Genomic DNA, 25,667 nt, shown 5'->3' on the forward strand with positions numbered 1-25,667 from the left:
GCTCAAAAAAAGAAAGGGAACACTAAAATAACACATCCTAGATCTGAATTAATGAAATATTCTTATTAAATACTTTTTTCTTTACATAGTTGAATGTGCTGACAACAAAATCACACACAAATTATCAATGGAAATCAAATGTATCAACCCATGGAGGTCTGGATTTGGAGTCACACTCAAAATTAAAGTGGAAAACCACACTACAGGCTGATCCAACTTTGATGTAATGTCCTTAAAAGAAGTCAAAATGAGGCTCAGTAGTGTATGTGGCCTCCACTTGCCTGTATGAGCTCCCTACAACGCTTGGGCATGCTCCTGATGAGGTGGCGGATGGTCTCCAGAGGGATCTCCTCCCAGACCTGGACTAAAGCATCCGCCAACTCCTGGACAGTCTGTGGTGCAACGTGGCGTTGGTGGATGGAGCGAGACATGATGTCCCAGATGTGCTCAATTGGATTCAGGTCTGGGGAACGGGCGGGCCAGTCCATAGCATCAATGCCTTCCTCTTGCAGGAACTGCTGACACACTCCAGCCACATGAGGTCTAGCATTGTCTTGCATTAGGAGGAACCCAGGGCCAACCGCACCAGCATATGGTCTCAAGGGGTCTGAGGATCTCATCTCGGTACCTAATGGCAGTCAGGCTACCTCTGGCGAGCATATGGAGGGCTGTGCACCCCCCTCAAAGAAATGCCACCCCACACCATGACTGACCCACCGCCAAACCGGTCATGCTGGAGGATGTTGCAGGCAGCAGAACGTTCTCCACGGTGTCTCCAGACTCTGTCACGTCTGTCACGTGCTCAGTGTGAACCTGCTTTCATCTGTGAAGAGCACAGGGCGCCAGTGGCGAATTTGCCAATCTTGGTGTTCTCTGGCAAATGCCAAACGTCCTGCACGGTGTTGGGCTGTAAGCACAACCCCCACCTGTGGACATCGGGCCCTCATACCACCCTCATGGAGTCTGTTTCTGACCGTTTGAGCAGACACATGCACATTTGTGGCCTGCTGGAGGTCATTTTGCAGGGCTCTGGCAGTGCTCCTCCTAGCACAAAGGCGATGCTAGCGGTCCTGCTGCTGGGTTGTTGCCCTCCTACGGCCTCCTCCACGTCTCCTGATGTACTGGCCTGTCTCCTGGTAGCGCATCCATGCTCTGGACACTACGCTGACAGACACAGCAAACCTTCTTGCCACAGCTCGCATTGATTTTTCCATCCTGGATGAGCTGCACTACCTGAGCCACTTGTGTGGGTTGTAGGCTCCGTCTCATGCTACCACTAGAGTGAAAGCACCGCCAGCATTCAAAAGTGACCAAAACATCAGCCAGGAAGCATAGGAACTGAGAAGTGGTCTGTGGTCCCCACCTGCAGAACCGCTCCTTTATTGGGGGTGTTTTGCTAATTGCCTATAATTTCCACCTGTTGTCTATTCCATTTGCACAACAGCATGTGAAATTTATTGTCAATCAGTGTTGCTTCCTAAGTGGACAGTTTGATTTCACAGAAGTGTGATTGACTTGGAGTTACATTGTGTTGTTTAAGTGTTCCCTTTATTTTTTTGAGCAGTGTATGTATGTATGTATGTATGTATGTGTGTGTGTGTGTGTGTATGTCCTCTCACTGTCAACTGCAATTATTTTCAGCAAACGTAACACGTGTAAATATTTGTACGAACATAAGATTCAAAAACTGAGACAAACTGAATAAGTTCCACAGATATGTGACGAACAGAAATTTAATAATGTGTCCCTGAACGAAAGGGGAAGGGCAAAATCAAAAGTAACAGTCAGTATCTGGTGTGGCCACCAGCAGCATTAAGTACTGCAGTGCATCTCCTCTTCATGGACTGCACCAGACTTGCCAGTTAATCCTGTGAGATGTTACCCCACTCTTCCACCAAGGCACCTGCAAGATCCCAGACATTTCTAGGGGGGAATGGCCCTGTCCTCTCCATCCAATCCAACAGGTACTAGACATGCTCAATGGGATTGAGATCCGGGCTCTTTGCTGGCCATGGCAAAACACTGACATTTCTGTCTTGTAGGAAATCAGCCATACTGCTCGTTCTGTGCGTGGTGGCATTGTCATGCTGCAGGGTCATGTCAGGATGAGCCTGCAGGAATGGTACCACATGAGGGAGGAGGATGTCTTCCCTGTAACGCACAGCATTGAGATAGCCTGCAATGACAACAAGCTCAGTCCGATTATGCTGTGACACACCGCCCCAGCCCATGACGGACCTTCCAACTCCAAATCGAGTCCTGTCTCCCTGTATCGCTGTCTTCGGCGTCTCACACTACGAACATTGCAATTTATTGCCCTGGCCACATCTGCAGTCCTCATGCCTCCTTGCAGCATGCCTAAGGCATGTTCACGCAGATGAGCAGGGACCCTGGGCATCTTTCTTTTGGTGGTTTTCAGAATCAGTAGAAAGGCCTCTTTAGTGTCCTAAGTTTTCATAACTGTGACCTGAATTGCCTACCATCTGTAAGCTGTTAGTGTCTTAACACCATTCTACAGGTGCATGTTCATTGTTTGGCGCCACCAAACAAGAGGCTGGAAGTATGGGAGTGGGATCCATGGACCGCTCCTCTGTGTCATACAGCCGGGACAGTGCGTCTGCCTTAACGTTCTGGGAGCCTGGTCTGTAAGAGAAGGTAAACACAAAATGGGTGAAAAACATGGCCCACCCTGCCTGACGAGGATTCAGTCTCCTCGCCTCCCGGATGTACTCCAGTTTGCGATGGTCAGTCCAGATGAGAAAAGGGTGTTTAGCCCCCTCATGCCAATGTCTCCACGCCTTCAAGGCCTTGACGACAGCCAACAGCTCCCGGTCCCCCACATCATAGTTTCGCTCCGCCAGGCTGAGGTTCTTCGAAAAGAAGGCACAGGGCTAAAACCCATACGGCATGACGAGGTACTCATAATGCCCTGAGGTGGTACTAAATGCTGTCTTACGCTCGTCTGCCTTCCGAATATGCACCAGATTGTACGCAGATCCAGTTTATTGAAGAAGCGAGCCCTGTGCATTGACTCAATGGCCATAGCAATAAGAGGTAGGGGTAACTATACCTCACCATGATTTTATTGAGACCTCAATAATCAATGCACGGGCACAAACCTCCATCCTTCTTCTTCAGAGAAAAAGAAAATCGAGGAGACAGGTGAAATGGAGGGCTGAATGTACCCCTGACGCAGGGATTCGGAGACATATGTCTCCATAGCCACCGTCTCCGCTTGCGACAGGGGATACACGTGACTCCTGGGAAGTGCAGCGTCTACCAGGAGATCTATCGCACAATCCCCCCGTCGATGGGGTGGTAAGTGAGTCGCCTTCTTTTTACAGAAGGCGAGAGCTAAACTATGAGCTAATCCTTTATTAATGAAATTCCCAGCCGCGCCTGAATCTACTAGCACCTTATGCTGGGAACGCGGGGAAAATTCAGGAAAAGTAACAGACAAAAACATATGTGCAACAGAGGGCTCTGGATGAGAATAGTGCCTACTCACCTGGGGTGACACCAGAGTGCCCTGCCTGCTACCTCGATTCCCAGAGGAACCAACCCGGCACCGACCAGCAGTGTGACCTCTGCGGCCACATATGGTGCACGAGAGGGAACCCCCTCCGGTCTCCCTGCGCACCGCACCTCCCAGCTCAATGGGTATCGGAGAGGGTGTGCGGGAGGATGGAACAACCAGACCCCGATCTGGACGTCCGCGAGTAGCCAGCAGGTTGTCCAGCCGGATGGACAGGTCCACCAGCTGGTCGAAGGTGAGGGTGGTGTCTCTGCAGACCAGATCCCGACGGGCGTCCTCACGTAGACTACAGCGGTAATGGTCGATCAGGGCCCTGTTGCTCCATCCAGCGCCGGCAGCCAGGGTCCTAAACTCCAGCGCAAACTTCTGGGAGCAGGGCCTGGGTTTACCTCCACATCACCTGCGGAACAAAGGAGGAGTAGTATGAGGGTGCGGCTAAAGGCTATCAAAACTGGTCGCCTAGAGAGTTGGGGACAAAGAATAAAAGGAGCAGATTTCTGGGCATGGTAGAATATATTTAGGGCATAATGCGCAGACAGCGGTATGGTGGGGTGCGGGTACAGCGGAGGTAAGCCCAGGCACTGGGTGATGATAAGAAAGGTTGTATCTCTGGACATGCTGGTTGTAATGGGTGAGGTCACCGCATGTGTGGGAGGTGGTACAAAGGAGGTATCAGAGGTATGAAGAGTGGAACTAGGGACTCCATTGTAAACCAAAACAATGATAACTAACCTGAACAACAGTATATTGACATTTGAGAGAGACATACAGCGAGGCATAAAGTAATCGCAGGTGTTGATTGGGAGAGCTAGCTAAAACAACAGGTGAGACAACAACAGCTAATCAGCTAACACAACAACAGCAGGTAAAATGGCAATGACACACAGAGCCTGAGTTCGTGGCTGGGGACGACAGATACAAAAATAAATAAACAGAATGGAGTACGTGATTAATGGACAGTCCAGCAGGCATCAGCTCTGTAGCCAAGTGATAATAGTGTCCAGAAGGCAGCAGTAGATGGAACAGGGAAGCCGCCATTACGCTAGCGACACTGCGTTTAAAGTTAGTAGCCCTCCGACGGAGGCCGGTTGAAGGCACAGCGGATGGAGTATTCGTCGGCAGACCAGTCGTGGTGGTGCGGCGGGGGGCCGTGTCGACAGAGAATCCAAGCCAGATGGCGAAAGAGGTATTGTAAAATGTTGAATGCTAGCAGGGAGATGCGCCTGGCTCACGGCTAACTGGTGCTAGCTTCGTGGCAGTGGCGTTATCCACTATAGATCCACTATAGCCAATCGGTAGCAGCGGTGAACTGGTGCCAAGGTCCAGAGTTACAGCAAGGATCCGGTGGAGTATTGGGCTCTAGCCGTGTATGAGTGGGGTTCGGGAGAACAGCTGAGTAGGCTGGGAGGTGGGCCTCAGGGATAGCTTCGGTACTGGATGCCACGGTGAGTGCAAGCAAATAATTACATCGCAAAGAGTGTTTAACCCTCTACTATTAAAGTGTATTGCTCTCTGTTTGAGACTGATAATAGGACGTAACACAGGGATGAGGAGAAAACAATAATTTGGATCCTACACAACACATTGTTGTTGTACCTAAATAATTCCACAAGAGGGCAACATATCAACATTTGTTAACATTTCTACTGCCTTCAGTCCATGACGTCCCCGACTAACTAAAAGTCTGCGTCTGCAAAAATGCTCTTTTATCATAACTCGACATGAAAGTAGCCAAGCCAAAACCGTCAATGACATGCTATTCGATATATAAAATGAGCTATGGTTGAAGAAAAGGTAAGAGAAATATAGGGGAAGGTAGAACATGTTTTACAGTAAGTTTAAAGTTGTTATCACCAATTTAGCTCTGATAGGCCTTTGGCAATCCAAGCTTTTGGTTTCGTATTCAAGGCTACTTGGTTTAGGCCTGGCTATAGCCTAGGGATACAGTCCAATAATATCTCCCTTCTCCTGAAGTGTACACTCTCGTTCGCTTCTTCCTACAAATCTAAAATCATTGGATTGGTGGAGGCATGGGCTAGAGAGGAATATGCTACCAAATAGCACCTTATTCCCTAATGTAGGCCTACTTTTAAGGAATGCACTATAAGGAATAGATCAATCAACTGGCTCACTAAATGTTGTACCGAAATAAATCCAAAAGAGGTCGACACGAAATTAGACTAGGTTTATTTCTGTTTTGACCTACTGAGTCGCAGTGCTTAGTGAACAGATTTCAATGTGGGCCTAGCTGTATCGAAAATGGTTGATGGGGAAATTGTGTGATCTGATCAATATATTTCCCCCCCAATATTAATGAGAGAATGGGAATGTGCAATTAGCCCCTGATGTCATAAAGGTCTAACATTCCATGACGTGGTATGAAGTTCTTAATTCGTCAGTGGCTGCAATATTGTCCTCAGTAAACTCAACATGAGTGAAAAAAACACAGATGAGGACAAGTTTTTCGAGATATAAAAAATACTGTATGCTATTATGGATGAAGAAAGGGTAGGTTAAATGACACAACATATTTGGGAATGTAACTAAGGAAAACGTCATTTAAGATAACATAGGCTATTGCAAAACAAATGTCTAATTCTCTCTATTAAGTCAATCACCAGTTTAGCTCTGATATGGCTGTAGCTCTATGATGTCCTTTGCAAGAATCTAATCTGACATTGACATGAAATTCCTATGTCCTTCAGGTAGTACAGAGAGATGATGATGATCCCCCGAGGGAGGGGAGGGAGGTTGTTGAGGAAGAACCAGTGGCCCAGCTCAAGAAGGAGCCCAAGAAGACAGGAAAGGTAAAATGGCAGGTGTGACAGGGCAACTACTAGACTAGTAACACTCAATTGTCACAATAGCTGCATTGACCTGATGTAACATGTCTATTATTTGTGATCTGGAATCTATTCTATTATATTCTATCCAAGGTGAAGAGGAAAAGTAGTGCCAAGAAGTCAGGGGAGCAGGGCACTGATACGGATGCAGGTCATAGATTTTCACTCTGTAGTATGTTGGTTCTCTAAACCTGCATATCATAGATAAAGGTCATGTTAGAAACTGGAGTCAGTAAGAAATGTTGCATGGATAGTTTTATTCAATAGTCCTATTGTAGCAAATTTATCGAAATATTGTATTAAGAGAAAAGCGTCTGACTTATCCTGAATTGTCCTATACGGTAATAACATATTTAGGATTGAGGAATAAACACCCGGTCAGAGGATCTGTTATTGAGCTCTTGGAGAAGAATGCTCTTAAGGCTGCATTCGGCCCAGGCAACAAAGATGAGATGGAGGACTGCTACCCAATCCTCATCTCATTCATGCGCAATCTTACTGATGAGTATGTTAGGCCCATGTTTTGCTCTAGCCTCACATATTTTGTGCAGAAGGAAATAAAAAGTAACTAAAACACATTTCTTTTTTCTTTTCTAGGCAATGGCAAGTGATCTATAAAGGATTTAAAAAACCTGTAAGTTTCTCCATCAGCCTTTGACCTTTGATTTGGGAATGTTATGTTGAATCGAGAGAGGAATTAACCATAGTTCTATTCTGCTATTACGTTCATTAATCTGTCATACTTCATCCAACTTTGAATTCAGTCACAGATAAGGAAAACGATGTTGATGAAATGCATTCTGTTCAATCTAGAATACTTTACATCAGAGTTTCATTGCCAAACCTGCTGTGTTCTGTTTTGTTTGTGCAATGCAGATGACAAAGGAACAGCTTGCAAAATTGTGCAAGACCATTGTCAACTTCATTGCACAGACCACCCTGCAGATCCTGCTGCCGGCCCTGGCCCGCATTCTAGGGGTGACGGGCTTTTATGACAACGCTGACTCACTCAAGAGGGGGGGCAGTGCAAGATCCTTCACTGCCTTTGAGCAGAAAAGACTAGAACTCATCCAGGAAGTTAAATATTTGGCGAAGGAGATGTGTAACTGTGGCGGCAGGGCTCTCCGACCAAGGTCTAGCACACCCTCTTCCAAGAGGTACTGTATGTTCCCCATAATGCGTGTGTGTGTGTGTGTGCAGTTAATCCTAACCCTCAAACTGATGAACAATAATTTCCCCATTTCAATATTTTCCAGCTTTCTAACAGGTGTGTTTTGCAATATCTAATGCACACATATAAATTACATTTAGAATACTCAATTATAATGCTTGTTAGATTTGTTAGCACTAAGATATTGATTTTCCAACTCCAGACAGCAATTAAGATGCTTTGCTTGTTCATTTTAAAGTTCCCAGACCTCACTGAAAGCCCACCTGGGAATGCCAGAGGACAGTATCATCAGCAGTGTCCAGGAGCAACTGTCAAAATCTGACCAAATGGTGGCTGCAGGACAGCTTTCACAAATAGATAAAGTGGTTGGAACTATGCTGGAGAACATTGAGAAGATAAGCAGCGAATTTGGCGAGGAATTGGTCTATCAAGAGTCACTGCGGTCTTCTTCCTCGTTGTCATTCTCAACTGCCAAATCACAGAAGACAGAGTGGGAATTTGCACTCCCTGGCACTCCCATTCCTTCTGAGTTACCCGAGAGTACTGCTCAGCCCATTGTAAGATGCTCAGTCATTGACATGAGCGAATCTAGTAAGCCAAAAACAATGGTGTGTGATGCCAGAACAAGCATGTTTGCCATAGCCGATACCATCATGAAGAAAGTATATCCAGAGGCAGAAGGGCAGGTTACATCTCACCCTGATCTAACAGATGCAATAGCTAGACTGGAGGAGCTCATATCTCAGGGTAAGATTGGTGCTCTCTCCCGTGATCTCAGTCACCAAGTCAACCGCATAATTTCCGATAGCAACTTGACCCCTCTGGGACTGACAGTGGCGGCTGGAAAGAGTGCATCTGATACCATCCTTTCGAAGCTGAAGAGGAATGACAAGGTGGGGAAGCCCACAACTTACGAGCTGGTTCAGCTGTTTGTAGAGGAGTCTGTTAAGTGCCTCCTGCTTCCTAGTTTTGTGCCCTATTCAACTTCAATGAGTTTGGCTCAGGGGGCCAAGGTTTTGGCTAGAGTGTCTGAAGATAGAATTTCATGCTCTTCTTCCTCATCAGTATTTAGTGACACAGTCAGTCTCTTTACCAAAGTTATGGTAAGCCAGGTCATGTACTCTGTGGATTCTGATGCAGAAAGTATAGGATCCTCTCCAACTGAATCTCTCCAAACATCTGAAACCACTATATCTGATGTAGGCAATCTATTGAGTGACAAGTCCTCCCCTCGGCTGTCTCCTTCTGGCACCATTATGGCAACAAGCGAGACCTCCAATGCGGCACAAATCTTGAAGGCCAACATTGATGGAGAGGAAGTGGATACCACCAGTCATTCTGGTGTAGCTCAAAACATTGTCAGGGACGATATGTCAACCAGCCCAGACATGGTCAAAGATGTCACACTTCCAACCCCATCCTCTGATAACTTGGGCGGTGATGATGACGTCACCGACCTCATCAGCATGTTAGTAATGAGAATTCTAACAGAAATCCAAACCCCAGCAGAAGATTACCCAGTTGACGTCACACGCAAGTCACAAGACCTGATCCCCAAAGTTATGGAGGTCTTCTGTGCATGGTCAGGCTGCTCTGAGACACAAGCCTATCCAGAGAACTTGAGGATTGATAAAGTCTACAGAGTCGTCTATAAAAATCTGTTGGAGGAGTTTGGCTCGGAGAAAATCCTCCAACAGGCCGTGTCGACTCAGGACTCTTCATTTGATAGGATTCTTGTCAAGTCTTTGAGTGAAGCGCTTCTCCACAGATGTAATGAGGCATTGAGGGCAGCCTCAAGAACATCAGTCAAAACCACCGGGCCTAAGGCTTTTCCACTGGCTGAGGATGTGAGGGCTAGCAGCGGGAAACTATCTTTTCTACAAAGGCTGGTCAGGCTGACAAGCAACTTAAAGGTACAGCAAACTTATTTAAATGAACAGTTGTGGGAGATAATGTGAGTAAACAATGCTATTCAGTGTAAAAATATAAAACCATCCGTTCATTCCAAAACCAATCATAAATGTTGTTGTGCTGGTGTGGTAGGTGTGATTGTTATCATCATGAGGTTGGTCAGCTGTGACATTTTTTAAAACATGTTTTTCTCTTTAAATACTTAGCTATTCAAGAAGGGGAACAAGAAGGATTCCCACCGCTCTGAATCAGAACAAGTACAGACCACTGCTGAAGATGGCATGCGTAAGTTCACACAACAGGACAACAGTCTGTTTGAGATATTGGTGTACAAAGAAATGCCATTTCAAAATAACCTTACAAAGGTTATATACGCAATCATTAGTCATCTCTTATGTAAAAGTAATTATATTCTCCAAAACTCAAACTGTTGGTTCTCATTTATCAGTGTCAGTTATGTTGAGTTGTAACATACATTACATCATTTCTGAATTAAAGTGCATGTAAACTCTCTGTCTCTCTTCTGTAGTGCCCAACATAGTGCCACATGCTGCCATGTCTGCACTGCCAAAGGATCTCCCCGCCAGCTCCCAACAGGAGACGCCTCACAAACGTCCACTTCTCGTCAGGATGTTTTCTGCCATCTCCAAAGGCCTGTTCAAGCCCTTCAAACAGTCCTTAAAGACCAAGTAACTTCAGACAATTTATTAAACGTCATTCATTGCATTAAATTGGCCTTTGTCTTCTTATGTGCTCCCGTTAACAGACCAGATTACAATACTGGTCTTTTAAATGTTAGCAGTGATAGCAACATTAACTATAGTGGAGTGTATAGCCCTTCTACACAGTCTGACTCTTCTGACACTGTGTGACATGCCCTCTGATCCAGTGATCTAGGATATTCTGAGTGGCTTTAGGCCTGAATCTCTGCCCTCCTACCCAAATAAATGTTTTCTCTTCTGATATAGTAACATTAATATATTCATCAATTTAAAAAAAGGCATGAATATTGTTTTTCTGCTTTTCTGATCTTAAACCTCCCCCTGGATGTTGGTCCAGATTTCCTCCAGGGGAGACCTTCTGAAACAGTCGCGAAGGAAACAGCCGACAGTTACAGTACTGTGTTGAAGATAGATGATGACACTCTTAAAAGACAGGTCATTCCTTTACATGGAGCAGTTCCTTAAACCAGGTTAGATTCAACACAGCCACCTCAGACTGGACTCCACCACTCCTTCATAACGCTGAATCTCTTCATAATGCTGCTCCTCAGTCACTGAGTGCATTTACACTGATGAGATGTCCTGCTTAGCCTAGCTGAAAGGGGAGCTCTAACTAGTCCTGTGTGCACCTAGCTGCTGCCCCCGCTGGGCTTGGCCTGGGCCTTTCCCCTCATGGCCCCTCCGCGAGCCTGGCCCTTGGCTGGCTGCTGCTGTACTGGGGACTGCTGCAGCGGACATTGGGGCCTGTTGGGCCGGGCTGTGAGGAGAGGGGTCTGTATCTGAAGCGAGGCAGCTGCAGTCACCACCTGCTGCTGGAGGAGCTTCTGCTGAACCACCTGGGCTGTGCCTGCTGGAATCATCTGGACCTGGGGATGTAGTCTGGGTCAGGGCCACCGTCAGGGGCTGGATCTGTTACGAGACAGGAAGAGGGTCACATTAAATCAGACAGAAGACAACATGTTATAAAGTGTAAGTTGATCACTCATGGCTGTAATCTTTTGGGACCGTCCCTGTCCGGGTGTCACTTCTGTAGCATTATTGTTAGAGTGTATGATTGTTTTTTATTTATTTTAACTTTAGGCAAGTCAGTTATTATTATTATTTAAAAAAAAAAAAAAAATTACAATTATTATTTACAACGACGGCCATAGGAACAGTGGGTTAATTGCCTTGTTCAAGGGCAGAACGACAGAGTTTTACCTTGTCAGCTCGGGGATTTGATCTGGCAACCGATCGGTTACTGGCCCAATGCTCTAACCACGAGGCTACCTGCCGCCCCACATACATACATGTATGTATGTATGTATGAATGTATGTACACTGCTCAAAAAAAGAAAGGGAACACTAAAATAACACATCCTAGATCTGAATGAATGAAATATTCTTATTAAATACTTTTTTCTTTACATAGTTGAATGTGCTGACAACAAAATCACCCAAAAATGATCAATGGATATCAAATTTATCAACCCATGGAGGTCTGGATTTGGAGTCACACTCAAAATTAAAGTGGAAAACCACACTACAGGCTGATCCAACTTTGATGTAATGTCCTTAAAACAAGTCAAAATGAGGCTCAGTAGTGTGTGTGGCCTCCACGTGCCTGTATGACCTCGCTACAACGCCTGGTCATGCTCCTGATGAGGTGGCGGATGGTCTCCTGAGGGATCTCCTCCCAGACCTGGACTAAAGCATCGAGCGAGACATGATGTCCCAGATGTGCTCAATTGGATTCAGGTCTGGGGAACGGATGGGCATGTCCATAGCATCAATGCCTTCCTCTTGCAGGAACTGCTGACACACTCCAGCCACATGAGGTCTAGCATTGTCTTGCATGAGGATGAACCCAGGGCCAACCGCACCAGCATATGGTCTCACAAGGGGTCTGAGGATCTCATCTTTGTACCTAATGGCAGTCAGGCTACCTCTGGCGAGCACATGGAGGGCTGTGCGCCCCCCCCCCAAAGAAATGCCACCCCACACCATGACTGACCCACCGCCAAACCGGTCATGCTGGAGGATGTTGCAGGCAGCAGAACGTTCTCCACGGCGTCTCCAGACTGTCACGTCTGTCACGTGCTCAGTGTGAACCTGCTTTCATCTGTGAAGAGCAAAGGGCGCCAGTGGCGAATTTGCCAATCTTGGTGGGTTAATTGCCTTGTTCAAGGGCAGAACGACAGATTTTTACCTTGTCAGCTCGGGGATTTGATCTGGCAACCTCTCGGTTACTGGCCGAATGCTCTATCCACGAGGCTACTTGCCGCCCCACATACATGTATGTATGTATGTATGTATGTATGCGTGTATGCGTGTATGCGTGTATGTGTGTGTGTGTGTGTGTGTGTGTGTGTGTGTGTGTATGTATGTATGTCTTCTCACTGTCAACTGCAATTATTTTCAGCAAACGTAACACGTGTAAATATTTGTACGAACATAAGATTCAAAAACTGAGACAAACTGAATAAGTTCCACATATATGTGACGAACAGAAATGTAATAATGTGTCCCTGAACGAAAGGGGAAGGGCAAAATCAAAAGTAACAGTCAGTATCTGGTGTGGCCACCAGCAGCATCAAGTACTGCAGTGCATCTCCTCCTCATGGACTGCACCAGACTTGCCAGTTATTCCTGTGAGATGTTACCCCACTCTTCCACCAAGGCACCTGCAAGATCCCATACATTTCTAGAGGGGAATGGCCCTGTCCTCTCCATCCGATCCAACAGGTCCTAGACATGCTCAATGGGATTGAGATCCGGGCTCTTTGCTGGCCATGGCAGAACACTGACATTCCTGTCTTGTAGGAAATCAGCCATACTGCTCGTTCTGTGCGTGGTGGCATTGTCATGCTGCAGGGTCACGTCAGGATGAGCCTGCAGGAAGGGTACCACATGAGGAAGGAGGATGTCTTCCCTGTAACGCACAGCATTGAGATTGCCTGCAATGACAACAAGCTCAGTCTGATGATACTGTGACACACCGCCCCAGCCCATGACGGAACCTCCAACTCCAAATCAATCCCGCTCCAGAGTACAGGCCTCTGTAACGCTCTATCTTTCGACGATAAACGCAAATCCGACCATCACCCCTGGTGAGACAAAACCGCGACTCGTCAGTGAAGAACACTTTTTGCCAGTCCTGTCTGGTCCAGCGATGGTGGGTTTGTGCCCATAGGCGACGTTGTTGACGGTGATGTCTGGTGAGGACCTGCCTTACAACAGGCCTACAAGCCCCCAGTCCAGCGTCTCTCAGCCTATTATTCAGTCTATTCAGTCTGAGCACTGATGGAGGGATTGTGCTTTCCTGGTGTAACTCGGGCAGTTGTTGTTGCCATCCTGTAACTGTCCCGCAGGTGTGATGTTCGCATGTACCGATGCAGGTGTTGTTACACATGGTCTGCCACTGCGAGGACCATCAGCTGTCTGTCCTGTCTCCCTGTAGCGCTGTCTTCGGCGTCTCACACTACGAACATTGCAATTTATTGCCCTGGCCACATCTGCAGTCCTCATGTCTTAATGACCGTTCCACAGGTGCATGTTCATTGTTTGGCACCACCAAACAAGAGGCTGGGAGTATGGGAGTGGGATCCATGGACCGCTCCTCTGTGTCATACAGCCGGGACAGTGCGTCTGCCTTAACGTTCTCGGAGCTTGGTCTGTAAGAGAGGGTAAACACAAAACGGGTGAAAAACATGGCCCACCTTGCCTGACGAGGATTCAGTCTCCTCGCCTCCCGGATGTACTCCAGTTTGCGATGGTCAGTCCAGATGAGAAAAGGGTGTTTAGCCCCCTCATGCCATTGTCTCCACGCCTTCAAGGCCTTGACGACAGCCAACAACTCCCAGTCCCCCACATCATAGTTTCGCTCCGCCGGGCTGAGGTTCTTCGAAAAGAAGGCACAGGGGCGGAGCTTCAGTGGCGTACCCGAGCGCTGAGAGAGCACTGCTCCTATCCCAGCTTCGGATGCGTCCACCTCCACTATGATCGGCAAAGAGGGATCCGGATGAGCCAACACAGGAACCGAGGTAAACAGAGCCTTCAGGTGCCTAAAAGCCATGTTCGCCTCAGCTGACCATTGCAAGCACACCGGGCCCCCCTTTAGCAGTGAGGTAATGGGAGCAGCAACCTGACCAAAACCCTTGATAAACCTCCGGTAGTAGTTGGCAAACCCTAAAATCACTGCACCTCCTTTACCGTGGTGGGAGTCGGCTAATTACGCACGGCTGCAACCCATACGGCATGACGAGGTACTCATAATGCCCTGAGGTGGTACTAAATGCCTTCTTACGCCCATCTCCCTTCCGAATACGCACTAGATTGTACGCACTCTGTACGCAAACTGAGATCCAGTTTATTGAAGAAGTGAGCCCTGTGCATTGACTCAATCGCGGGTAACTATACCTCACCGTGATTTTATTGAGACCTCGATAATCAATGCACGGGCACAAACCTCCATCCTTCTTCTTCACAAAAAAGAAACTCAAGGAGACAGGTGAAATGGAGGGCTGAATGTACCCCTGACGCAGGGATTCGGAGACATATGTCTCCATACCCACCGTCTCCACTTTCGACAGGGGATACACGTGACTCCTGGGAAGTGCAGCGTCTACCAGGAGATCTATCGCACAATCCCCCCGTCGATGGGGTGGTAATTGAGTCGCCTTCTTTTTACAGAAGGCGAGAGCCAAATTGGCATATTCTGGGGGAATGCGCACGGTGGAGACCTGGTCTGTACTTTCCACCGTAGTAGCACCAACGGAAATCCCCAAACACCTACCTGAGCACTCTCACGACCACCCCGTGAGAGCCCTCTGTGGCCAAGAAACAGTGGGGTTATAACAATGGGGTTATGACAAGCTAACCAGGGTAGGCCCAGCACCACGGAATACGCAGGAGAATCAATAAGAAAAAGACTCATCTTTCCCCTGCGTTACCATACTCAAAGGAGCGGTTGCCTCCCTGATAAACCCTGACCCTAATGGTCGACTATCTAAGACATGAACAGGGAAAGGCATATCCACAGGAACAATGGAGATCCCTAAACTATGAGCTAATCCTTTATTAATGAAATTCCCAGCCGCGCCTAAATCTACTAGCGCCTTATGCTGGGAACGCGGGGAAAATTCAAGAAAAGTAACAGAGACAAACATATGTGCAACAGAGGGCTCTGGATGAGAATCGTGCCTACTCACCTGGGGTGACGCCAGAGCGCCCTGCCTGCTACCTCGATTCCCAGAGGAACCAACCCGGCACCGACCAGCAGTAAGACCTCTGCGGCCACAAATGGTGCACAAGAGGAAACCCCCTCCGGTTTCCCTGCGCACCGCACCTCCCAGCTCCATGGGTATCGGAGAGGGTGTGCGGGAGGATGGAACAACCAGACCCCGATCTGGACGTCCGCGAGTAGCCAGCAGGTTGTCCAGCCGGATGGACAGGTCCACCAGCTGGTCGAAGGTGAGGGTGGTGTCACTGCAGAGAAGCTCCCGACGGACGTCCTCACGTAGACTACAGCGGTAATGGTCGATCAGGGCCCTGTTGCTCCATCCAGCGCCGGCAGCCAGAGTCCTAAACTCCAGCGCAAACTTCTGGGCACTCCTCGTCTCCTGCCTCAGATGGTAAAGGCGCTCACCCGCCGCTCTGCCCTCGGGTGGGTGGTCGAATACTGTCCGGAAACAGCGGGTGAACTCCTCAAAATCGTCCAACTTCGCATCTCCCCCTCCACACACAGCGCTGGCCCACTCCAGGGCTTTCCCGGTGAGGCACGAGACGAGGGCGAAACTCTTCTCACGGTCCGATGGAGCTGGGTGGACCGTGGCCAGGTACATGCTTAGTTTTAGGAGGAGACCCTGGCAGCCGGCAGCATCTCCGTCGTATCCCTGTGGTATGGATAGCTAGGTTCAGGTGGGAAAGGGGTGTTCAGGGTAGACCCCGGTTGTGCTGGTAGAGGCGCTGGAAAAACTCCCTGTGTCTCCCAGCGGTCCATATTCTGGACAACGAGATCCATGGCGGCGCTCAGCTTGGAAATCATCGGCGTATGTTCCAGGACGCGCTCCTCCACCTCCACGGCTGGGGTACCTTCTCCTGCTGACTTCATTTTGGTCAGAGATTCTATCACAGTCGTGTGTATAGGTGGCAGGGAAGTCAGGCACAGGATAATTAAAACTTGGTGGAATGGAGTAGTTTAATAACTTAAAACACATAACTCCAAAACCATGAAATACAATGAAACAAAGTGGGTACGAGGACCCGTCGCGCACCAAATACAAAACACGAATACTGAACATAAAACAATCTCTGACAAAGACATGAGGGAAAACAGACGGTTAAATACACAACAGGTAATGAATGGGATTGAAACCAGGTGTGTAGTAAGACAAGATAAAACCAATGGAAAATAAAAAATTGATCAATGATGGCTAGAAGACCGGTGACATTGACCGCCGAGCACCGCCCGAACTAGGAGAGGCTTCGACTTCCGCAGACGTTGTGAAATCCACAGGGTGGGCTTTTTCATACATGCAGGATTTTCTTCCTAACGTACCTCTAAATGTATTCTGCTCAACCAGTATCTCAGTCTCAGACAGATGACAACAAATCCCCAGCCGTGATGCTATCCTGACTGAAGCAGTAGGGTATGTGTCAACACAAATATTGATAGTATCTCTTTGACTGGAATAAGGTTCTCAATGGCAAGGCTTTTCTCCGTCAAAGAGAGACATCCATACAACGGAAAAAGAGCACCCGGATCCCACTTTCTCTCACATTTGACACCAATCAGAGGTAAATCAGGCACTCCTGAGATAAACACTTCATATGACGCCTGCCCTGTGCCTGAGCAGAAAGATGAAACTGACTCTGAAAGCCCCACCAGCTCTACCCAGTACTGCTTTATCTGCTCTGTCGGAATGCGGGAGACACTGTCAAAGGAGATGAGGATATCAAAACACAATGCTAACTAGCTGTAAAACCTCTCGCTTTCACTGGCTTCTAGATCAGAGCGCTTGCATCATTGCTATTTTACAAGAGAATGAGAAATCGACTGAAGGGAAACAGTCAACCATGTTTCTTGTTTGAGAAATTTGACTTCATCTTGCCTCATTCTTAAAAAGCTAGGGATGAAAATGATCTATTACAATAATAAAAAGCTACAACAAACGAACGCACAATTCTGTATTTCATCACTTTCTACCTCTGTCAAGACACACACACACACACACACACACACACACACACACACACAGGGAACAAGAGCAAAAAAGTGCGGTGATTCATCTACTGTCCTTAACACCATGACAGCTCCTGTCCTCTGAGGTCTGCTGAAACTCCTCCTCCCCCAGGTTTAATGGGACCAGCCATTATGACCCTCAGAGGTTTCCTCTGTGCTGTGGTTTCTGGTTTTATGTCATGCCACAAAAATCCTTCATGCTTAGCTCTGCATTGACCCACAGTGAAATCCTCAAATCCCTCTCTAACACTCACACTCATAACTACAATGACCTGTTACTCTGTTCATGCCTGTGATCAGCCTGATCTCATAGACTAGACATAACATAGTAAATGTAAATCCGGGACACTCAAATTAGGATAATATGTTATGTTTGGTATGGTTATATAAGACAAATGGTTATTTAAGGCAAAAACGAAAGTAGGGTGGTTGGTCAGGGTGGAGGGGTGGGCATACAGTATAACACGGATGTCTAATGATCCAAAGGTTATGATTTTGAATCTCATCACAGACAACTTTAGCTAATTAGCAAACATTCAACTACTTACCACTTTTTAGCTACTTTGTAACTACTTAGCATGTTAGCTAACCCTTCCCCTAACCCTTATAGCTAACCCTTCCCCTAACTCTAACCTTAACCCTTTAACCTAACTCCTAAACTTAACTCTAACCTTAACCCTAACCCCTAGCCTAACTAACTTTAACCAGGTAATTTGTTTTTGATGGAAGAGGGAGGTGCAGACATGGGATAGATGGTAGAAGAGCAATGATAGACGCTGCCATCGGTTTTCTGAAAAAAAGTGCCAGATTTTTATTTTTATTTTATTTCACCTTTATTTAACCAGGTAGGCTAGTTGAGATTAAATTCTCATTTACAACTGCGACCTGGCCAAGATAAAGCATAGCAGTGTGAACAGACAACAACACAGAGTTACACATGGAGTAAACAATAAACAAGTCAATAACACAGTAGAAAAAAATAGTCTATCTACATTGTGTGCAAAAGGCATGAGGAGGTAGGCGAATAATTACAATTTAGCAGATTAACACTGGAGTGATAAATGATCAGCTGGTCATGTGCAGGTAAAGATACTGGTGAGCAAAAGAGCAGAAAAGTAAATAAATAAAAACAGTATGAAAACAATAGAATCTCACCATACCTTCTCTGCTATGCAATCTGGTTTCAGAGCTGATCATGGGTGCACCTCAGCCACGCTCAAGGTCCTAAACGATATCTTAACCGCCATCGATAAGAAACATTACTGTGCAGCCGTATTCATTGATCTGGCCAAGGCTTTCGACTCTGTCAATCACCACATCCTCATCGGCAGACTCGACAGCCTTGGTTTCTCAAATGATTGCCTCGCCTGGTTCACCAACTACTTCTCTGATAGAGTTCAGTGTGTCAAATCGGAGGGTCTGCTGTCCGGACCTCTGGCAGTCTCTATGGGGGTGCCACAGGGTTCAATTCTTGGACCGACTCTCTTCTCTGTATACATCAATGATGTCGCTCTTGCTGCTGGTGAGTCTCTGGCCCTTCTTTGGACACTGTGTTAACAACCCTCCAGGCAAGCTTCAATGCCATACAACTCTCCTTCCGTGGCCTCCAATTGCTCTTAAATACAAGTAAAACTAAATGCATGCTCTTCAACCGATCGCTGCCTGCACCTGCCCGCCTGTCCAACATCACTACTCTGGACGGCTCTGACTTAGAATACGTGGACAACTACAAATACCTAGGTGTCTGGTTAGACTGTAAACTCTCCTTCCAGACCCACATCAAACATCTCCAATCCAAAGTTAAATCTAGAATTGGCTTCCTATTTCGCAACAAAGCATCCTTCACTCATGCTGCCAAACATACCCTTGTAAAACTGACCACCCTACCAATCCTCGACTTTGGCGATGTCATTTACAAAATAGCCTCCAATACCCTACTCAACAAATTGGATGCAGTCTATCACAGTGCAATCCGTTTTGTCACCAAAGCCCCATATACTACCCATCATTGCGACCTGTACGCTCTCATTGGCTGGCCCTCGCTTCATACTCGTCGCCAAACCCACTGGCTCCATGTCATCTACAAGACCCTGCTAGGTAAAGTCCCCCCTTATCTCAGCTCGCTGGTCACCATAGCATCACCCACCTGTAGCACGCGCTCCAGCAGGTATATCTCTCTGGTCACCCCCAAAACCAATTATTTCTTTGGCCACCTCTCCTTCCAGTTCTCTGCTGCCAATGACTGGGACGAACTACAAAAATCTCTGAAACTGGAAACACTTATCTCCCTCACTAGCTTTAAGCACCAACTATCAGAGCAGCTCACAGATTACTGCACCTGTACATAGCCCACCTATAATTTAGCCCAATCAACTACCTCTTTCCCTACTGTATTTATTTTATTTTATTTATTTATTTAGCTCCTTTGCACCCCATTATTTTTTACTTCTACTTTGCACATTCTTCCACTGCAAATCTACCATTCCAGTGTTTTACTTGCTATATTGTATTTACTTTGCCACCATGGCTTTTTTTTGCCTTTACCTCCCTTATCTCACCTTATTTGCTCACATCGTATATAGACTTGTTTATACTGTATTATTGACTGTATGTTTGTTTTACTCCATGTGTAACTCTGTGTCGTTGTATGTGTCGAACTGCTTTGCTTTATCTTGGCCAGGTCGCAATTGTAAATGAGAACTTGTTCTCAACTTGCCTACCTGGTTAAATAAAGGTGGAATAAAAAATATAGAAAAAAAATATAGAAAGCATCTCAGAGGGTTGATCTAGCTGCAGATAGCTAATTCTCCTCTATGTGTTTTTCTTAAATGACAGCTTAGGAACAGTGGGTTAACTACCTTGTTCAGGAACAGAACGACATATTTTTACATGGCCAGCTCAGGGATCTGACCTAGCAACCTTTCAGTTACTGGCCCAATGCTCTAACCACAAGGCTACCTGACGCCCTATGTCCTGCCAACTCAAAAGCTGAACAATAAATGTGTAACCAAGGGGGAACTAGTGCATTTCTCTGAGAAAATCTGCTTCAGTATTATCAATCTTCCAAAACACTTGAAATTCTTGTAAAATCGTTGGCATTTATTTGATCAAATAGACTTTGAAAGGTTAGACATGCAGAAATTCCTCTTGTCAAAAGTCTTGCTGTTACAAAAGTAGTTCTTCATGCAGCGTAACAGGTTACAGGTTCTTCTTGGTGAAGCGCCTGAATGGCTTCATCATTGCTGAAAAGACCCTGACAATCAAGGATCGTTTTTTGACAGGCTGAGATATGGAGGGAGAAACCTCTCCAACTGGAGCTAGAAACACAAGAGAAATGGATGGGGTAAGAGAGAGAGAGAGAGAGAGAGAGAGAGAGAGAGATGCAGTATAGTAACATTGAAAAATAACAGTGCTATGAGTTTGGTAGGAATTCCTATGTTTCTAACACACACCTAAACAAAACTACAAGCTATAGCAGAGCTCTAAAACATCCTTACCTATGCAATGTCCATCAGTAGAGGGAATCTCAGTCTGGTCTTGGACTGAATGGCAGTCCTTTTTGTTTCCTCTCTTGGAACGCTAACAGAAGAAAGGTAAAGAAAATGGTACAGAGAATAAATAAATGGAACACTTCTGAATCCAAGGCAACAATTTAGTGGTGAATAAAAAATATTTATTTCATGTATTTGTCTTATCATAGCCACATCAATAAAATCAGCACCTAACTGGAACAAAAAACAAATGCTAACTCCCTGCTATACCTTGAAGTTGATCCTGAGTTTAGTCATTGAAAAGCAAAGGAAGCTCCTTCTTGCTTTCTGCTCAGCCCCCCTCTCCGTCTCAGCCTGGTCTGATGGGTTTGTTGCAGCAGAAGCTGGTCTTGACGCCTCCTTGCATCCCTGTACCAGCTGCTGGGTCAAGGACTTTACCAGGACTCTGTCAAATGCAGGGTCCTGGGAGGAAATAGCTGCTTGCAGGGTGTTATAAGAGCCAAACTCCTCCATGAGGTTTTTATGTACACCTCTGAACACCCTTTGGATGTTCAGGTTCTGGGAATATGCCTGTGTCCTGGATAATCTGGATGCAGCACAGAACTCAGACAGGACTTGTCTGATGAGTTGCTGAGATGTTTCGGTCAGATCTGCTGCCTGTTGGGAGGGTCCATCTAGGGCTGAGGGTCTGATCTCCGATAGCAACCTTATCACCAGTATGGTGACAAAACAGATGCCATCATCTTTGCTGGAGTCCTTCAAGTACTGCAGTGGGAATGCAGTGGCACTGCTGATGTCCGGGATGATTAAGAGCTCCCTCAGATGGCCAGAGCTGCTGGGGATACACACCTCCTTCTCTTCAATGTCAATCCCCTCTCCCTTTGGTACCAAAGAGGTTCCCTTGCTGGTGAAAGACGGAGTGGAGGATCGAAAAGAGACTTTAGCACTCGGTGGTCGGCTGCTGTCAGTCATTGGACTGTTACGATGCAGGGGTTCATCTGTGTGTGCCATCATCTTGTCCCTGGTGTCGATGCAGGAGCTCCTGACGATGGGGCAGGTCAGATCAAAAGGCACTTTGTCAGGGATGGGAGTGCCAGGGAGGTTGATCTCTAACTCACACTCTGACCTAGGACCCTTTGAAGAGCTGGACAAGGAACTACGACCATTTAAAGAAGTGGATAAAGATGAACAGGTTCGAGGGATGTCTTGGCAGACTTGTTCACTGTCATCCTCACTTTTCTCAATCTCCTTCAGCATAGTTCCTACCATATCATTGATCTGAAGGAGCTCCCTGGAATCCTTCATTCGCCCGAAGTTTGAGATTTCACTCTGGATAGCAACCAGGATTTCCCCAAGGGTCTCTTTGGAAGAAGCCATTTCTGTCCTTTCGGATCCGGATGGCTTCAGCCCTGTGAAGAAATCCTTAAGTGTGTTCTTCATACTGACGCAGATGTTCTTAGCTGTTGACCAAAGCTTCTCCTCTGATATTTTAACACTCAATTCAGTATCATCCAGTTGGGAGCCCCCGTGGGAGCACTGTGAAACTCTCCCACTTCTTTCCAGTAGCACAGTGTCAGTGGACTCATTTTTCTGGAAAATAGTCGCCATTCCTTTGACAAAGGTTTCCACTAATCTAGAGGCTGTATTCTCAGAGGACATGGAGGACATGGATTCTGAAAGGACATGGATCTCTGATGGTGAGCTAGATGATAAGCCAGCCTGCAGACTTTTCTGAAGACCAGTATGGCTGATCTGTGTGATAAAGGAATGACTGGATCTCATCAGCACTTTACTCACTGCCTCTTCTGCCTGAATCTGAAAGTCATTGCTAGAGAGCTTCTTAATGCTCTGAATCAGACTAGTTGAGGACTCTGTGATTCTGACACTCTCTTCTGAGCTCAGTTGAGAATATTGAGTACTCACGCTCAAGTCTTCATTGGGTGAGGGTGACTGGGAAATAGTATAGTCATCGAGCTTTGATAGGACACCATCAACAAACCAACAAGCCTCTAGGGACTCATCAGATGAACTGACAACGGCCAAGGATTTACTCTCCACTTTTGATAACTCTGACTTGTAGATGGAAAAAACACTGCTAAGAACTTCTTGAGTACTGGTATCCAGATTGGAGAGACAGAGAGCTGGTATTGGTTGGCTCTCTCTGGGAACTCTACTGTGTTCGGTGCTGGGTAACTAACTGGACCTCAACAGTTGAAACAGTTGCCTTTTCCAGGGTGTCTGAAGACTCCCGAAGAGAAGCATCCTTTGCCACACCTTCTTCTCGAGCGGCTAGAGTTAAAAGGTCCCTCAGCTTTGCTCGTATACGGCCATAGAGTGTACCGGCTAGAGAGAAGGTTATCTTCTGTGAAGACCCTGTTTTGTGGTCATTTACAGGAACTGGCCAATCAACTGCTTCACATGTGTCTTCAAATGATGCTATCGTCTCCATGCCTCCCACAAATGCCTTAACAATCACTGTGGCAGTGGAGGTTACAGATGTCAGGGCTGTGCAGCTGGTATTCAGCGGGACTTCAGTAAGGCTAAGAGCAGCACTAGAAGGCCTAGAGGAAGGAGCCATGCCAGAAGAGCTGCTGACTTTCCTTGTAAGGATGGTGCTCACCGCCTTCAGGGCTTTAGACTGAAAGTCGGGGCTAGAGAGGGTCTGAATCTTTCTGGCCACCACACTGGTAGAGGATCCAGTCTCTTTGAGAAAGTGAGTGGTCCCTTCCTTCCCAGATGGACACTCAACATCTAGGTCACATTGAAGATTGGTCAGAAATTTAGACCCCAAGATTGTCATCTTCTTGGCCAGATCCAATAGGATGTTGAAGTCCTGTGCCATTTTGTCCATTGTGCCGACAATGGCCTCCAGCACATCATCGGTCACAGGGTCCATGAGGGGCTCGATAAACCCTACCCACTCTGGCTCAGATGTTTGGCTCTGTTGCTCGGCCAGGATCTGAACCGAGGCTACCCGAATGACCTCCTTGCCTGCTGCTATGTCCTGACTGTCCATAGGGGGGCAACTCCCCGGGCTGGCCTGAATGGCCACTGAGAGGCCAGAGTTAAGCTGGTGTACCACCTCCCCCACGATAGCACAGCTCAACTCGGAGGAGCTGGAGGAGGTGGGGTTGGAGTGACCCTCAACCAGGGATATCAGAAGGCTCTCTTCCGTTACCCCAAAAAGAGCCTTCAGAGGCTCCTCCATGAGGGGAGCCTCTCTAGTTGCAGGCAAGCTCTGCAATGAGGTCTGGGACCTTGAAGATAAACACACAATCACCACTTAAGCCATGCAAATGTAACCAACTGTATCTAATCTGGGTCATTAGTGAGCCTGAAAACCAAATTAGAGCAATGATGGATTACTTCTCATACCACCGTAGTTCTAGAAGCCTAAAGCCAACTGACACGATTTTTTGCCTGATTTTTATGTTTGTACGACATCAGAATATGATTATTTCTGAAAGGCATGTACCTGATCTATTTATTCATAGATGACTTCATGGCTTACCCAGTTAAAAATGACTTTCACCTGGACCCATCCCCCCCAGTGGCAACATTTCTGACCAGAACTTAAAACTACAAGGTGTGAATTCCAAGTTAATAATTTATGATAAGTATGGATCAGGTCTTGCAATTATTATGTTGAAATATTGCTGTGAACATACCTCTTAGGCGAACAGCATGGTGATGAGGTTCTGCGAGTGGATTTTTGGCGGCATCCTGCACTGCCATTCCTCCTCCTCTCCTTAGTCCAGTAGTTCATCTCACTGATCAGCAGCCTTTTCTCTCTCTCATCCAGACCGCCTAAGGAATCCTCAGACCCTGTCAGAGAGCACTGGGATTCTGGGGAGGTTGCCCCACTCCTCAGGTTCACCCCCATGATACGAGCTAGCGCTGGTAGGAGAATGCGGAGGGCTGTCTGGGTCACGACTTTAACAATCTTCAGACACAGCATGGAGAGCTGCTCGAATGTGAGCTATGGCCAACAAACAGAGTAATGTTTTTGTCAATCAAGCAATTCCATGACACCATTCCCTATATAGCGCACAACTTTTGACCAGAACCTTATGTGGAGAGACTTACATTATTTTTCATGCCCTGCTGAATCACTCTCCATTGGCTAGAGAAAAGAAAAGGAAGGAAACATATTTTACCTGCACACTGGTGTTGAGTTAGTGGAGTCACTAGGTAGCCATGTCAGGGAAAATAAACGTGTATTTATTTAAGCAATTAGCAAGTCCATGAGATATTTTGTTCTTGATTTACAGGAAGAGTTAGGTGTGTGGTTACAGTGATGTTAGGGTTAAGTGTAGTGTTTGAAATCCCATTTGTGGTTAGAAGGTGCACTATGACTATAAATTCAGAGTTGTTGTATGTGAGGTTGGAAAAAGACATGGGACTTGCTCATCAGTTAGACTCCTCAGGAAGGAGAGGAGGATTGGGGCACAGCATGTCCCAATCTTGAGAGAAGGCATTAGAGTCCTCTGAGCCTCCTTCTCCAGCTGCTCAATGATAGATCCCCTTTCCCGGAAACCACACCCGGGTGTCTGAGAAGACTCTGGGAAACCGCAAAGAGAAATCTAAAGTTGAATCTGAACTTGATCCCTAATTTCCTTCACCTTTAGGGATTTGATTGCACTGGACAGGTAAAAGCACATCTCTCTGCGGGCCTCCACTATATTGCTTTCACCTATATAGATACTATCTACTCAGATCGGTGCTGATGAATTTGAACACAACCTGCACCCAACATGAAGTAATCTCGGACC

At 46.7% G+C, this 25,667-nt stretch overlaps 3 protein-coding genes across 7 annotated transcripts in view; 2 read left to right on the forward strand and 1 right to left on the reverse strand.

Annotated features, from left to right (window-relative positions):
• LOC118964888 overlaps positions 1-25,667 on the forward strand; it is a 510,365-nt gene that overhangs the window by 267,608 nt on the left and 217,090 nt on the right. The window lies entirely within an intron of this gene.
• Positions 4,668-10,191, forward strand: LOC110512140. 5 transcript variants are annotated; one of them, XM_036980293.1, is made up of 9 exons: positions 4,668-4,721; positions 6,241-6,342; positions 6,472-6,529; positions 6,736-6,883; positions 6,976-7,012; positions 7,255-7,535; positions 7,788-9,462; positions 9,667-9,745; positions 9,990-10,191. In XM_036980293.1, exons 1-9 carry the CDS (start codon positions 4,710-4,712, stop codon positions 10,151-10,153), a joined length of 2,556 nt encoding a protein of 851 aa, XP_036836188.1. In that variant the 5' UTR covers positions 4,668-4,709; the 3' UTR covers positions 10,154-10,191. The 5 variants fall into 5 exon arrangements, with proteins under 5 accessions (XP_036836188.1, XP_036836189.1, XP_036836191.1 ...); XM_036980292.1 differs by lacking the exon at positions 4,668-4,721 and adding an exon at positions 5,100-5,329; XM_036980296.1 differs by lacking the exons at positions 4,668-4,721; positions 7,788-9,462 and adding an exon at positions 5,087-5,329.
• On the reverse strand, positions 23,066-24,616 carry LOC118965031. Its single transcript, XM_036981756.1, has 2 exons — positions 24,564-24,616; positions 23,066-24,152 (listed from the first exon to the last, which is right to left on the reverse strand). Exon 2 carries the CDS (start codon positions 24,101-24,103, stop codon positions 23,066-23,068), a length of 1,038 nt encoding a protein of 345 aa, XP_036837651.1. The 5' UTR covers positions 24,104-24,152; positions 24,564-24,616.

The sequence above is a fragment of the Oncorhynchus mykiss genome, chromosome 6 (genome assembly GCF_013265735.2).
Source record: "Oncorhynchus mykiss isolate Arlee chromosome 6, USDA_OmykA_1.1, whole genome shotgun sequence".
NCBI classification, from domain to species: Eukaryota; Metazoa; Chordata; class Actinopteri; order Salmoniformes; family Salmonidae; genus Oncorhynchus; species Oncorhynchus mykiss.